Raw genomic sequence first — 16174 nt, 5'->3', positions numbered from 1 at the left:
CAGGGCAGGGCGAGGTACTGTATCAACAATATTCAGTTATAAAAATAAACAAAAATAATGCTTTAAATAATCAATAATACTGTGCAGATCTGCATTTCTGTGGTGCATGTATTTTGCTTTACATTAACATTTTCATTTTACCCAATCATCATTAAATGCTTATATGCAACACTATCATTATAATATACTAATACAGTACTTTACTATAATCAGGAAGAAAGTCCATTACGGGCTCACCATAGCCCATAGCTCACCATACTACTGTACTTTGAATTTTTTTTCCAAGTAGCTGAATCTAAAACAGCAACAACATCAGGAAGAATAACTGACACCTGGTACTCTGGTTGATACCTGGTTGGCCAGGTGTCTGATCTCGGATGTGTGTTCAAGAAATAGGAAAGAAAAACTTAATACCAGCCAAATGTTTATTGAGAACCACAGTAAAAACACTTAACTTTCATTAGTAAAATTTTAGGGCATTATAAAAATCTTATGATAGAGGACTCTTCAAGACTTAACACTAGTAATTAATATTATGTTCATTTAAATGTGATAACCCCTTTTAACCAATTAGAATAGTATAATGCTAATGATATGAAACAATTGTACAGAACTGAAAATATAAATCATGTGCTATACCTACCGTTATACATTTTTGTTGTAATGAAGGTAATATTAAAAATTACTAAAAGTTAAACAGTTCAATTACAGGTAATGCAATTAAAGCAAATAAAGTCTTCTGGCTGTTTAAAACAAAAATATACATTTATTCAATATAAATGGACTCGGGAACACAGTAATATTATATACACGTTAAAAATTCCAATGAAAGACATTATCAGTCAGGATGTGGATTGAAGACTTGCTAGTATATATAATATCTAAAGAAACAACCATTTTGACTGGATACTGACGAACCCTCAACACGAAGAGTCAGCTGGAATCTTCTTGCCAAGCCTAACAAACCCCCAATCTCTCATGGAATTTGTAACAATGTACAAAATTCTGACTTAAATGCAAGTAATTATCAAAAGAAAGTGCTAAGCATAGAAAGCTATATAGCACTGTATGTTACAGAATATTCAAGAGTTCCTAGATACCATTTAGGATGCCAATAACTTAAATGCAAAACAGAACCAATATTTGAAAATTGATTTCTAGTTCTATGCAGCACATATACGCCATTGCTTCAGTCTTCAGGGTGATATTTGCTTTGAGCTTTGTATTAGAGCAGATCTAAAATGAAAAAGAAAAAAAGCAATGAAAAGTGTCAGAAATAAAATAGTACCATCTTTGGCTACCACTGGCAACGTATGGTGGGCTCAAATGGTACTATCTTCAGCAAACACTAGCAACATATGGTGGACATGTATGGTGTTTCATGGTACAGTATTATATTTCAATTATTCATAAAATTATCTTGTAATAAAACCAAGGCAAGTATTTCAAGTACATGGAAACTCAGAAGGCTAAATGAATTAAGATTCCAGAAGAAAAATGTATAATACAAAGTTATAAGGATCAGGATAATGTGCATGTAATTAATATACAATTAGTCTTAATAGGAAATTCTAATTACAATAATATCAGCAACAAGAAACTGAAGAAAATACCACTTAACGTTCTATTGCAGGGGGAACAAATATTTATTATATATAAGCTTCTTGCAATAAATGAATATATTATTATTTGTGGATTTTACTGTGACTGGATGTTAAAAGTCTCATCTGTTACTTTTTAGAAAAACAAGCTTCATTTTATATTTAAAATATTAAAAAATATAATAGCTTAAATTTGACATGAGCTTCAAACTTACATAACTACTGTACTGTACTGTATAAGCAGTTTCATTAGATTTTGCTGGATATATACTTGACAAAACAGTATTTGTAAATAATTTGGTCTATAGCATAAATATAGCTCAGCAAAAATAAACGCATCTTTAAAAATTTACAGCCTTTTTCTATTGTTTTTAATCATCATTTACTCTTCAAACAATTGTAAGTAAAATAAAATAACTACATTGCATGAGTGGAAAATAGTGCAACAAAATAGTTAATAAAATTTAAAATGACTGACTAAGAGAAGGATGTCATCAAGCCAAAATATGAGTCTTGAGTAATTATACAAGGACATCCATGATCTGGAGAGATAAATATCAGTATTCTGAAAACAAAAATCAACACCAGTGTTCTAGGGGGAGGGTGCAGGGTGGGTCTGCTAGACACGTACGTGACCACACTCTACCGCTCGTGATCTGTAACGCAAGAGGATCTTGTTTAGAAGCCAAGTTGACAAAGAATAAATATTTTTATACAGCTAATTTTTTTGTATGGACTTTGATGAGCTTGGTTTTTCATGCCATATTTCTCTCAAATCTGAAAAGGTTGCTGTACAAGAGGCATACATGCTACAATAGTAACACCCTTTTTTAGGAATCCATTCAGCATCACTAATTTATGTAAATAATAAGCAGAAAAAGAGGGAGAAGGGGGAGTTGCATGAAGGATGTAGGCTAAGGTCTACACATTTTTGGTCAAATTGCCCGAGGTTAATACAGTAGCATTAAACTCTCAATTTGTATGATTGTTACACAATCTTTATACTACTCTTACTTGTTGGGCAAACAGTAAAAATCTTACAAATCTTTCAATTTATGAAATGCGGTAAGCATAGCATTTATATTCATACTGAACTGAAAAATAATTCAGACTTATTTACTTACATTAAAGTAAATGCATCAAACAGCATATGACTAGCAACACTGTTAATAAGAAACAGTTACAATGTGCAATGTTTCATTAATGATGTGCATAATCATGCCCAAGGCCCATTGCTGAGTTTTAAAACTAATAAATTTTCCTATGTATCCCCAACATATATCCCCCACATGCAACCTGCAAAAGTTTAAACACAAAGTCCTGTGTTTGTGTGAATGGCAGATCCTTTAAATCAAAGTATTAAAGGTAGTTTAAGATGAACAGGTCGTAAAAGTCTGTAGCACCCACGAACTGTTAAATGGAAGATTTTATGGAAACAGACGATCACAACAGATGAGACAACACCCAAAATGAACTCTTGTACTGATTCCACAGAGTAATTACATCACAACTGAACAAGGACTGATGCCTGTCCACTCATATCTGTGCTTCCTGTGGAGCAGGAGCCTTCACTCACGATTCCTGTGATGACCTGAAAATAAGTTATTTATTATCAGAATATACAAATTATATTCAATGCAGTTTGATACAAGACAGCATGACTCATTAAGCTTAACACACTTCATTATCTAAAGTGAGCATACTAACTTTAAACGTGATGATAATTTAATTTTGAAAGAATTAGTAAATTAGCTTTCAAATTCAAGCCACTGTTGTGGAAAGGAATTTCCACAAATTTGTACAATCAAACAGCACAGTCTGTCATGCATTCAAAATACTATGAAAGGTAAGTATATACAGGAAATAGAAGATAAAATACATGCCAAAAGTACTTAAATAAATATTGTTTACACTTCTCGGATATAATTTGTTTACACTTTACATTGGATATAATTAAGAATTGACTAGATATATTAATTTACAGTGTTTACATCCAATTTAGGAATAACACACAGTACTCCAAAGAAAATAAAAATCTACACATTTAATTGTATAAATTAGATTAACTGTATGCCTCTGTTCACCCAGAAGTGATTAGGTACCTGGTTGTTGAACAATTGGCAGGTCGTATTCCAAGGAAACTAGAAGGTAAGGCTTACCATGACCTATGGGAAGAGAATGCTAACAGTTGCCTGTTCCTGTACCCACCCAAGTTTAAAAAGAAAAAACCAAGTTCCATTACTTTATTTTATTTTATTTATTTATATACAAGAAGGTACATTGGGTTAGAGAGAATACATAGCATAGTATTTACAATCTTGTAAAGCCACTAGTACGCGCAGCGTTTCGGGCAGTCCGTTTATTTTGTCCATTTCCATTTATCAAACGGTTTCATGGTTGTATTGTTCATATGAGAGTTATGGTATGTATTGTGATGCCCTAACATTTGAGGTCTAACATTATCAATATTGAAAAGCCTTTGCCAGTCTTAAGATTATTTGAAGAGTTCACACAGATCTCTGTGCAAGGTCTCAATACAGTTTTTACTTCCCTCTTTACCATAGATCAAAAATGTACATTTAGTCTTGACAATACATCCACTCTCCAATGAAGAATGAAGAAGCCACTGGCTGCAGCTTAATAAAAGGAGGAGGATTATCAGGAGGCACAGGACACTAAGCTCCACTAGAAAACACACTGCCTCACCATGTAGTCAACAAACTTCTGGTCTTCTCACCTAGCCCTTTTGCCTCATCTAGCTTCATGACAGCACGCTTGACTCGCAGTTAACAATGCTGATTATTTCATAAATTACTGTAACGTATTTATATTGTTGACCTACTGTGTGCATTAGTAGTGCATTCATATGTAGGGCAATATTTGCAAAATCTTTTGTCATTTGCAAATTTTAAGTAGTTTGTAATTTCTCGTTTATGAGAATGTACATCATAATAAGGGGTGGCCCCCAGATGGAAAATTGCAGTGTTGTACTTCACTCAACATTTTTCAAATCAGAGCAAATTAAATTTGCTCTGTACCTAAATTTGCTCTGTACCTAGTGGTACCCAATCTCCTAATTTTTATGTAATATCAAACAACCTTATCATTGTGTTCATTGCTGTCTTCTTTTATGTGCTAGCCATATGCTGTATTGTGACTACCAATTTTTGTCAACTACCATTCAAGCTGTCATTGCAATCAATCTTTTATTGTTTCTGCTGTATTGTGCCTACCAATTTGTTGTCAACTACCATTTTAAGCTGTCATTGCAATCAATCATAGCTACCTATGTGCTTTAATATACTGTACCTATAATTTTCTCTCATTTTTTTTTTTTCATTCCATGTAATCTGTTATCATTTTTTGTCTATAAATTTTGCAAGTATTTACCTCCTTAAAATTTTCTTAGATTAAGGACCTGCCCGAAACGCTGCGCGTGCTAGTGGCTTTACAAGACTGTAATTACCATAATTGTATCCTCACATTCCTTATGTACATTCTTGTATATGCATAAATAAATAAATAAATAAATAAATAAATAAATAAATAAATAGATTACCTGGTTGATAGGGTTCTGGGAGTTCTTCTACTCCCCAAGCCTGGCCCGAGGCCAGACTTAACTTGTGAGAGTTTGGTCCACCAGGCTGTTGCTTGGAGCGGCCCGCAGGCCCAAATACCCACCACAGCCCGGTTGGTCCGGCACTCCTTGAAGGAAACAATCTAGTTTCCTCTTGAAGATGTCCACGGTTGTTCCTGTAATATTTCTGATGCTCACTGGTAGGACGTTGAACAACCGTGGACCTCTGATGTTCATACAGTGTTCTCTGATTGTGCCCATGGCACCTCTGCTCTTCACTGGTTCTATTCTGCATTTTCTTCCATGTCATTCACTCCAGTACATTGTTATTTTACTGTGCAGATTTGGGACCTGTCCCTCCAGTATTTTCCATGTGTATATTATTTGGCATCTCTCTCGTCTCCTTTCTAGTGAGTACATTTGGAGAGCTTTGAGACGATCCCAATAATTTAGGTGCTTTATCTCGTCTATGCGTGCTGTATATGTTCTCTGTATTCCCTCAATTTCAGCAATCTCTCCTGCTCTGAAGGGGAAAGTGAGTACTGAGCAGTACTCAAGACAGGACAACAAGTGATTTGAAGAGTACAACCATTGTGATGGGATCTCTGGACTTGAAGGTTCTCGTAATCCATCCTATCATTTTTCTGGCTGACGCAATACTTGCTTGGTTATGCTCCCTAAACGTTAGGTCGTCAGACATCATTATTCCCAAATCCTTGACATGCTGTTTTCCTACTATGGGCAGATTAGTTTGTGTTTTGTACCCTGTATTATGTTTAAAATCCTCATTTTTGCTGTATCTGAGTACCTGGAATTTATCACCGTTAAACATGTTATTTTCTGCTGCCCAATCGAAAACTTTGTTAATATCTGTTTGTAGTTTATCAATGTCTTCAGCAGAGGTAATTTTCATGTTGATTTTTGTATCATCTGCAAAGGATGACGTGAAGCTGTGACTTGTGTTTTTGTCTCTATCTGATATGAGAATAAGAAACAGCAGTGGTGCAAGGACTATCTTGAGGTACAGAGCTTTTAACTGCGCTCAGACTCGATTTTACTTGATTGACTGTTACTTTTTGTGTTCTGTTCGACAGGAAATTGAGTATCCAGCGTCCTACTTTACCAGTTATACCCATTGACCTCATTTTGTGTGCAATCACTCCATGGTCACATTTGTCGAATGCCTTTGCAAAATCCATGTATACGACATCTGCATTATGTTTTTCCTCTAATGCCTCAGTGATTTAGTCATAGTGGTCAAGTAGCTGTGAGAGTGTTGGCCTGGATTGTGGAGGTCATTGGTTTCCATGAATCTAGTGACCTGACTCCTGATCACTCTCTCAAATACTTTTATTATGTGGGACATTAGTGCAACTGGTCTATAATTCTTTGCCAATGCTTTGCTACCACCCTTGTGTAGAGGGGCAATGTCTGCTGCTTTAAGCGTATCTGGTATCTTCCCTGTGTCCAAGCTCTTCCTCCACACTATACTGAGTGCCTGTGCTACTGACACTTTGCATTTCTTTATAAATATTGAATTCCATGAGTCTGGACCCGGGGCTGAGTGCATGGGCATATTGTCAATTTCTCTTTCAAAATCTGCCACGCTCGTATTGATATCCGTTATATTTACAGGTGTTTGAGTATCATTCATAAAGAAATTGTCCGAATCTTCCACTTTCATGCTGAGTATCGGAGTGCTAAACATGTCCTCATACTGCTTTTTTAGGATTTCACTAATTTCTTTGTCATCCTCAGTGTATGAACCTTCACTAATATGAATAGGTCCAATACTGGCAGTGGTTTTCGCTTTTGATTTAGCATATGTGAAGAAATATTTTGTGGTTTTTCTTTATTTCTTGAATTGCTTTCTGTTCTAGTTGCCTTTCTTCAGTCTGATAGGAATGCTTCAGTCTCTGTTCGATTTCTTCAATCTCCCTGTGATTAATTTCTCAACAATTTAGGATGGCCCTTTGCTTTCTTTATTTTATCCATTGTTTTATCCATTCTAGCACAAATTTTCTATTTATTCCATGTGCCATATCTGTGCCACTTTCATGTAACTTTTTTGAAGATTGGAAATATACAAATGTCACCCCTATCTAGGAGTATTTCTTGATCAGGGATTTTTTAATAGAACTTTGTAGAATTCTTATAAATTATTATTTATATTTAACATATACAGTATTACTTTAATAAATATTAGTCCCATTGGTTGTTTCATATGGCAGTCCCAAAAATAGAGAGGTGAGAATAAGTAAACCATCGTATAAGAAATCTCAAGTTGATAACATATAGTAAAATACATGACAGATTACTAAACACGTGCAATATCAATGAATATATACACAGGTTTCAGGATAAATCCTAAATGGTTGTATTTTCTCATGCAGTAACCAGGGTCAAATAATCTACTTAATACAAAATTATATCTATCAAGGAATATAGAAACTTTGTATTTTATTATATGTAAAATCATTCTCCAAGCACAGTTAATCTTTCACCACATTAGATATGGGAAGACCGAATAACTGTTAACTATTAATTGAAGTCCGAATACTTGTTAATCATGAAACTAAATGATTTGTTTAGTACAGTACTAGAATACATGACAAAACATTAAAAAAATAAATGAAGGATGTCTCAGCATGTGTACAAAAGATAAAATACTTTACTCCAGAACAAAAAGAATTAAAAAGATGTCCCTACAAATTATAAAGGAATACAAATCAGGAACCTCGGAAGAAAACCTGAAGATACAATAAGTAGACTGCACTGTAAATGTCACTAAAAACAATGATCATTCTTCACATGGTGATGTAAAGAATGACTCCTTCCTGGAGTCCACATGACTCCTTCCAAGCATCTACAAAAAATCCAGAGATCTTCTAGTAAAATATTCAGCATTTACATTATTCTAGCAATAAAACAAATTTGAGATTTTAACACAATGGTGCTGTATAAAGGTTAGTGAATCTTACTATAATGCGCCTCTAACCTTTTCAGTTACAACTCCCTGGATGAATATGGGGTGCACTACTGCTCACAAAATCAGTATGGGGTGCACTACCCCCCTTACAGGATGGGTGTGGGGTGCACTACCACTCTCAGGATGGGTATTGGATGCACTACTGCTCACAGGATGGGTATGGGGTAAATAATTAATTTCTAAACTAAACTTACCATCAGGGATAATTTGACGAGGAGCTCCATAAGGTGTCATGCCAGCCTGCGACGCCCCTTTGTTGCTCCCAGACTGAAGGCCAATGATTTTCTGGCCATCCACTGTCACTTGCTTTTGGGCTTCTGCAATATTTTAATTTTATTACAATATATAGTTTGCACTGCTCAAAAAAAAATTCAAATTAGCAACTGAAGAAATACAGTACAGTATATTATTGTTCAATAGTGTTCAAGCCATAGTATTTGTACATTCTCCAAGATGCAATTAAGCACTAATTATTGAGCCATTACTTAAGAGACCATTATATATTTTTAAACAGCATGAGGGAAGATAACAGTCAAGAATGTAAGGCAATTATCAGGAGAAAGCACCAAGTCAGCTTGATAATATAGCACTGAAAGGATATGAGGACATAATTGGAGCTGGGATAGGAAGACTGGGTTAAGAAATTGTGCCCAACCACTTTGACGGTCGAATTGAACCCCGACCTGCATGAAGCAAGACGATCGCTCTACCGTCCAGCCAGAGTGGTTGGTATGGGGGGAAGGGTATTTCTATTTAATATTATACTGCACTAATTTTCCAACTATAATTAACTGGATGCACTTAGATTTGGGTATGGATATTCTAAGTAGAGACCACACGGCTCTTCGTGAACTTTCGAGGAATGCAGCAAGATTTCAAGAAACTGAAAGGTGTCATACAAATATTCCAACTAGGGCACAAGGACTGACCTCCAGGGATGATTTGCCTTCCAGTGCCATACGCCGTCATACCCGCCTGCGATGCTCCCTTATTACTGCCATACTGTAGCCCAATGATCTTGTGCGACTCTTTTAGCTTCTCCTCCGAAAAGTTCCTCTTGTTCTCCATGGCAACCTTCACACCTATCACAGGTCCATCGAAGCTCCTTTTTTGGGCCTGCAATACAGTAATCAAGTAAGGAAAGTGAGGTGCATGTGACATTCCACTACTGCCCACAAGATGGGTATGGGTGCATAATAATTGAACTAAACTAAAAAACTGACAATGTATTTAATATAAGAGGTTAATATATCTTAATATTATAATATTATATTAAATATATTAATAAGATTATTAATAAGAGGTTATGATAAATAAAAAGTATCTAAAGGCTAAAATAATTGTCACACACAAAGTACCCAATATTAAGATTTGCCCTAGGCCTTCAGAGCAACACAAGGTACATCTTACAATACTGCTGTAAAAAAGTACCATAACAAAGAAGGTACTGTACTGTGCCATACCAAGCAAATTGTAAAGGATGTTAAAAGTAAAAAATATGGCTACTAAATTCAAACACATGTTTTTTTTTATCATGGCAGAACTTTACATCTGTTATAAGTTATATAAGTTATATAAGACAATTTATATCTGGATATGAAAGGGTATAAACTAATGAGCACAGGAGGTGCAATTATTACTTGTGGCCAATTTCGAGAGTATTTTTGCTACACAACTTGTACAATTGCTAAGTTTTTTGTTGTAAACTGTATTTACCCTCTTGAAACTTTATTTTGGTCTGTCAATAATTTTTAAACATGCAGGAAGAAGGTTGAAAGCACGTGGAATTGCGTTCTTTGTATATATGACACCTCGACGAAAGCTTCCATATTTTATGCTTAAACAAGGCATAGGATCTTTTACCTAAATTTACCTGAGGGTCACACTCTAGTGGCCTCAATGAGGACAGGAAACCGGCAGCTTGTCTAAAGGTCACCCCCCCCCCCATTTGTCCTGATGTTATCCAGCTGGATTTTGAATTGCAGCAGTGTTTTCACATGTATGGCTTTAGTTAGTAGGCAGTTCCATGGATTTATAAGCCTATGGGTGAAAAGCTTCAGTTTTATGTCCTCCAGTGTATCTTTCGTGTCCAATAATTTCTCTGGCAGATATTCATTTTGCCTTATGTTATGTTGGGCCTGATGGCTGAGTGGACAGCGCTCAGGTTCATAGTCCTAAGGTTCCGGGTTCTATTCCCAGTGGAGGTGGAAACAAATGGACAGTTTCTTTCACCCTGATTCCACTGTTTGCCTGGCAGTAAATAGGTACCCGGGAGTTATACAGCTGTTATGGGCTGCTTCTTGGGGATATACAACAAAAAGGAGGCCTCGTCGAGGACGGGGCCACGGGGTCGCTAAGTCCCGAAATCATCTCAAGATAACCTGAAGATGATGTTCAGAACACGTTAGGTTGTCAGACACTATTTATAGATCCTTTTCATCTTTGCCTTCTATGGGAAGACCTGATTACTTCTTGCATATCCAGTTTATATAGTTATTTCCATCTAAGTACGTACAACAATTGGAATCTATTTTAGGTAGGATTTCTAGGCGATTTCTAGGGAATTCCTAGTAGGATTTCTAGATTTTTAGTAGGATTCTAAGTAGTATTTCTAGTAGGATTTCTAGGGGATTCTTAGTAGGGTTTCTAGTAGGATTCCTAGGATTTCTAGTAGGATTTCAAGGGGAATTTCTAGTGGGATTCCTAGTAGGATTTCTAGCAGGATTTTCAGGGGATTCCTAGTGGGTTTCTAGTGAGATTTCCAGTAGGATTTCTAGAAGGATTTCAACGCGATTTCTTGTAGGATTTATAGGATGATTTCTAGGGGATTCCTAGTAGGATTTCTAGGGGGTTTCTTGCTGAATTTTTAGGATTCCTAGTAGGATTCCCAGTAGGATTTATAATAGGATTTATAGGTGATTTTAGTAGGATTTCTAGGCGATACCTAGTGGAATTTCTAGTAGGATTCCTAGTAGAATTTCTAGGAGGATTTTTAGTAGGATATAAAGGCAATTTCTAGTAGGATTTCAAGGATTTATAGTAGGATCTCTAGGAGAATTTCTAGGTGATTTCTAGTAGGATTTGTAGGGAATTTCTAATAGGATTTCTAGTTGGATTTTAAGAAGGATTTCTGGTACGATTTCTAGTAAATTTCTAGGTTATTTAAAGGAGGATTCCCAGTAGTATTTCTAGTAGAATTTCTAGGAGATTCTTAGTAAGATTTCTAGCAAAATTCATAGTAGGATTTCTAGTAAGACTTCTAGTAGGATTTATATTAGAATTTCTAGTAAGATTTCTAATGGGACTCCTAGTAGGATTTCCAAGTGATTTCTAGAAGGATTTCTAGGATTTATAGGAGGATTTTAGGGGATTCCTAGTAGGATTTCTAGTAGGATTCCTTTTAGGATTTCTAGGCGATTTCCAGGATTTCTAGGGGATTCCTAGTAAGATTCCTAGTAGGATTTCTAGGCGATTTCTAATAGGATTCCTTGTTAATTTCATAGTAGCATTTCTAATAGGATTCCTAGTGGGATTTCTAGTAGTATTTCTAGTAGGATTTCTATTAGAATTCCTAATAGTATTTCTAGTATGATTTCTAGGTGATATCTAGTAGGATTTCTAGTATGATTTCGAGGTGAGTTATAGTAGGATTTCTAGCTGATTTCTAGTAGAATTTGTATGATTTCTATTAGGATTGCTTGGGGATTCTTAGTAGGATTTCTTGCAAGATTTCTACTAGGATTTCTATTAGGATTTCTAGGGGAATTTCTAGTAAGATTTCTAGTGTGATTCCTAGTAGGATTTTTAAGGGGGTTCCTAGTAGGATTTCTAGGATTTTACTAGGATTTCTAAGAGAGTTATAGTATGATTTCCACGATTTCTAGTAGGATTTCTAGGGGATTCCTAGTAGGATTTCTAGGGGATTCCTAGGATTTCTAGTAGCATTCCTAGTATTTCTAGTAGGATTTATAGGGGATTCTTAGTAGGATTTCTAGTAAGATTTCTAGGGAAATTTCTTTAAAAGATTTCTAGCGGGATTCCTAGTAGAATTTTAGGGTAATCCTAGTAAGATTTCCAGATGATTTTTAGTATCATTTCTATGGGATTCCTAGTAAGATTTCTTGTAGGATTCCTAGTAGTATTTGTAGTAGGATTTCTAGGGGATTCCTAGTAAAATTTCTAGTAGGATTTTAGTAGGGTTTCTAGGCGATTTCTATAAAGATTTCTAGTAGGATTTCCAGTAGGATTTCAAGGTGATTTCTAGTAGGATTTCTAGGGATTTCTAGTTGGATTTCTAGGGATTCCTAGTTGGATTTCAAGTAGGATTCTTAGTATTTGTAGAAGGATTTCTAGATAATTCCAGTAGGATTTCTAGAGGATTCTTAGTAGGAATTCCAGTAGGATTTCCAGTAGGATTTCTAGGTGATTTCAAGGGGATTCCAAGTAGGATTTCAAGGGAATTCTTAGTAGGATTTCTAGTATGATTTCAGGGGATTCCTAGTGGGATTTCTAGGTGATTTTTAGTAGGATTTCTATGGGATTCCTAGGAGGATTCCTAGTAGGATTTCTAGTAAGATTTCTATGGGAATTTCTAGTAGGGTTTCTAGGGGATTCCTAGTGGGATTTCTAGGCGAGTCCTAGTAGGATTTCTAGTAGGATTCCTAGTAGGATTTCTAAGTGATTTCTAGAATTTCTTGGAGATTCCTAGTAGGATTTCTAGTTGGATTCCTAGTAGGATTCCTAGTAGGATTCCTAGTAGGATTACTGGTAGTATTTCTTGGTATTTTCTAGTACAATCCCTAGTAGTATTTCTAGGGTATTCCTAGCAAGATTTCTAGTTGGATTCCTAGTAGGATTTCTATGATTTCTAGTAGGATTTCTAGTAGGATTAGGTTAGGTTAAGTTTTGTGGTAGGATTTCTAGGTGATTTATAGCAGGATTCCTAGTTGTATTTCTAGTAGGATTTCTACAGGATTCTTAGTAGGATTTCTAGTAGGAATCCTAGTAAGATTCCTAGTAAAAATCCTAGTAAAATTCCTAGTAACATTTCTAGTAGGATATCTAGTAGGCTTTCTAGGGGAATTTCTAGTCTGATTTCTAGTGGGATTCCTAATTGGATTTCTAGTAGGATTTCTAAATGATTTCTAGTAGGATTTCTAGTAGGATTTCCAGAATTTCTAGGGGATTTCTAGTAGGATTCCTAGTATGATTTCTTCGTGATTTCTAGTAGGATTTCCAAGGGATTCCTAGTAGGATTTCTAGTAAGATTCCTAATAGGATTTTTTGGGGATCCCTAGTAGGATTTCTAATATGATTTTAGGTGATTTCTAGTAGGTTTTCTAGATTTCTAGTAGGATTTCTAGGTGATTTCTAAGATTTGTAGTAGGATTTCTAGTAGAATTTCTAAGTGATTTGTAGTAGTCTTTCTAGGGGATTTCTAGTATTATTTCTAGTAAGATCCCTAGTAATATTTCTAGGAGTTCTAGGGGATTCCTAGTAGAATTTCTAGGATTCCTTGTAGGATTTTAATAGGATTTCTAGTAGGATTTCTAGGTGATTTCTAGAAAGATTTCTAGTAGGATTCCTAGTAGGATTTCGATGTGATTTCTAGTAGGATTTAAAGGGGATTCCTAGTTGGATTTCAAGTAGGATTTAAAGGGGATTCCTAGTTGGATTTCAAGTAGGATTAAAACGAACATTTCTAGTAGGATTAAAAGAATTAGAACATGAACATTGTAGAATATTCTGGTCCTTAATTGTGGGTGTAGGGACACGATACAAGTTCCAGAATGTAACGCCTGGCTGAACACACACAGCCATGCAAGGTGTCACCCTTAATGGGCACCCTCTTATCTACAGAGCCGGCGGAAGGGTGGGTAGGTGTGACTGTTAGGTGTGACACGCTCATTAGAAAGTGGCCAAGGTAAGTGTCTTCGACGCAGTCATTTGTTTCCTGTCAGAGTTCAATGCCATTGGCTACCTTGCCAGACCTAGGCTTGTCAGTAGACTAGTCCTGGGTGGTATATTTGTAACCCTCAGATTGTACTAGAATTATTTTATTTAAAGGGTGGAGCCTATGCATTTAGACATAACCCTGGAGGGGGCCCAGACGGGCGTGTGATAAGACTTGTGTAACCCATTCATAGTGGATTACTGCTGGTGGTTCCTGTATTCCTGAAAGAGTAAGTGTCCTCTTCCTTTGTTCCAGGTAACACCTGCACTAATTACCCTTATTGTGATTTTTGTGTATTGAAGTAAGGGCTTAGAGGTAGAACATCTAGTTGACAGAGCCCGGGTGCAGGGGGGGGGAATTGTGTGAAGCACTGGTCTGTGCTTCGTAGAAGCTTCGGGATCCTAGTGAGGGGAGTAACACTCCATGTTGTAATTTTTTTACCATGTTGTGGTACAGTTGACTAAGGCGCATCTAGGAAACATCCCGTGCGTTGGTTCGAACCCTCATCACGGTCCTTGTGGATTTGTTTATTAAATACAAACTTGTGTAAATTTTATGTTTTTGCCGTAATTGGTAATGTTAATATACAGCACTATATCTGGATCTGATTTACCCGAGAGCCACCATGTCTCTAGTGACCTCTGTACCTACAAATATACCTCTAAAATTTTATTATGTACGTTTAATGAATACAATTATTATTCAGTATTATTATTATTAACGGTAGAAGTGGCGAGTTAAGAATGGTGGGGGAAATTGAGCCTACAAGAGCCACAACCAACAGCCACAAGTCCTCCCACAGTATACAAGAGCCACAAGTCCTCCCACAGTATACAAGAGCCACAAGTCCTCCCACAGTATGCAAAAGCCACAAGTCCTCCCACAGTATACAAGAGCCACAACTAACAACCACACGTCCTCCCACAGTATACAAGAGCCACAACTAACAACCACACGTCCTCCCACAGTATACAAAAGCCACAAGTCCTCCCACAATACAAGAGTAAGACTCATCATGGGTTATGGGAAGGGAATGCTCTCGGCCTAATAAGAGGAGCCAGAATTCATCTGCCGTTCCTGTGTTAACAAACAAAACAAAAAAGAACAAAGGCCCCACCCAATACTCACGAGTCCTCCTAGAGCATACAGACAGTCCACAACCTGAAAATAAACAAGGTACAGAGATTAAATATACATGTATTTTTTTTGTATGATTGATATAACTCAAAACATATTTGGTTAGGCAGGACCTTAGAGAGGCTGTATATCAGCCCCTCTAGTTGATATATATCAACCAGCCTTTCTGGTAGATATATATCAATATATCAATAAAATCAATATTATTTTAAGTCCAATGTCGACGTCCCTTAACACAAGATCATTGGTAGTGATATGCAACCCGTCCTCTTACAAATAACGTCGATTTTCGCTCCTATGCGCTACGGCCAAAAATTGCCGTACTAGAAATTTGAAATTTATTTTCCAAATGAAACGGACCCAAAACAGCAAGTTTTGGGCCTCTGGTAGGTTAGGAGAGCAGCAACTTCTCCTAAGGTTTCGAAACGTCACGAAAACTATAAATTAAATTAAACCTCTAACATAACAGCCTAAGCCAGAGGAAAGCCCAAAACAGAAAACGGGACAGTACGTCACTTTCGTCAGCCGTTACCATTTTCTAATACGATAATTTTAGCCTTAGACAACGCATACGAGCGAAAAGCGACGTTGTTTGTACAAGAACAAGTTGTATATCACTACCAATGATCCTCTGTTGAGGGACGTCGACGTTAGATTTAAAATAATATTGATTTGACTTCGGAGTCTAGAACATTTTGTTCCAACCGAAGGTGTTCAAATGATGTTCATGTGCTACGGATGTTCACAGTGCAAGAAAGGTGAACTTTAGAACAGATGATGAACACATGTTCCATACTTGTGAGGTCTGGTGACTAGTGTGTTTACAGTCATCTCGATATCTTGTTATAGCAAATAAACAAACATTGAGCTCACCAGCCATGAATAAAACTAAAGAAGTTCTACTACAATGCATTATA

General features: G+C 36.3%; 1 protein-coding gene across 5 annotated transcripts in view; it reads right to left on the bottom strand.

Moving 5' to 3' along the window:
• Positions 1-411: 411 nt before the first annotated feature.
• Positions 412-16174, bottom strand: part of LOC123751720 (calponin-3) — a 141329-nt gene continuing 125566 nt past the window's right edge. The window contains exons 5-9 of one of the 5 annotated variants that reach the window (XR_006772125.2): positions 15249-15281; positions 9097-9283; positions 8362-8484; positions 3105-3192; positions 412-2257 (exon numbers count right to left, since the gene is read on the bottom strand). Coding sequence is in view for 3 of the 5 variants with exons in the window: in XM_045733806.2 (XP_045589762.1) it covers positions 2244-2257; positions 3178-3192; positions 8362-8484; positions 9097-9283; positions 15249-15281 (372 nt within the window). In the remaining 2 variants the exon portion in view is untranslated. The remainder of the gene's footprint in view (positions 2258-3104; positions 3193-8361; positions 8485-9096; positions 9284-15248; positions 15282-16174) is intronic. The other 4 variants (XR_006772126.2, XM_045733806.2, XM_045733821.2 and 1 more) reach the window with 4 other exon arrangements.

Source organism: Procambarus clarkii, chromosome 4 (assembly GCF_040958095.1).
Source record: "Procambarus clarkii isolate CNS0578487 chromosome 4, FALCON_Pclarkii_2.0, whole genome shotgun sequence".
Taxonomy (NCBI): Eukaryota; Metazoa; Arthropoda; class Malacostraca; order Decapoda; family Cambaridae; genus Procambarus; species Procambarus clarkii.
This window is presented reverse-complemented; position numbering and strand designations above follow the sequence as displayed.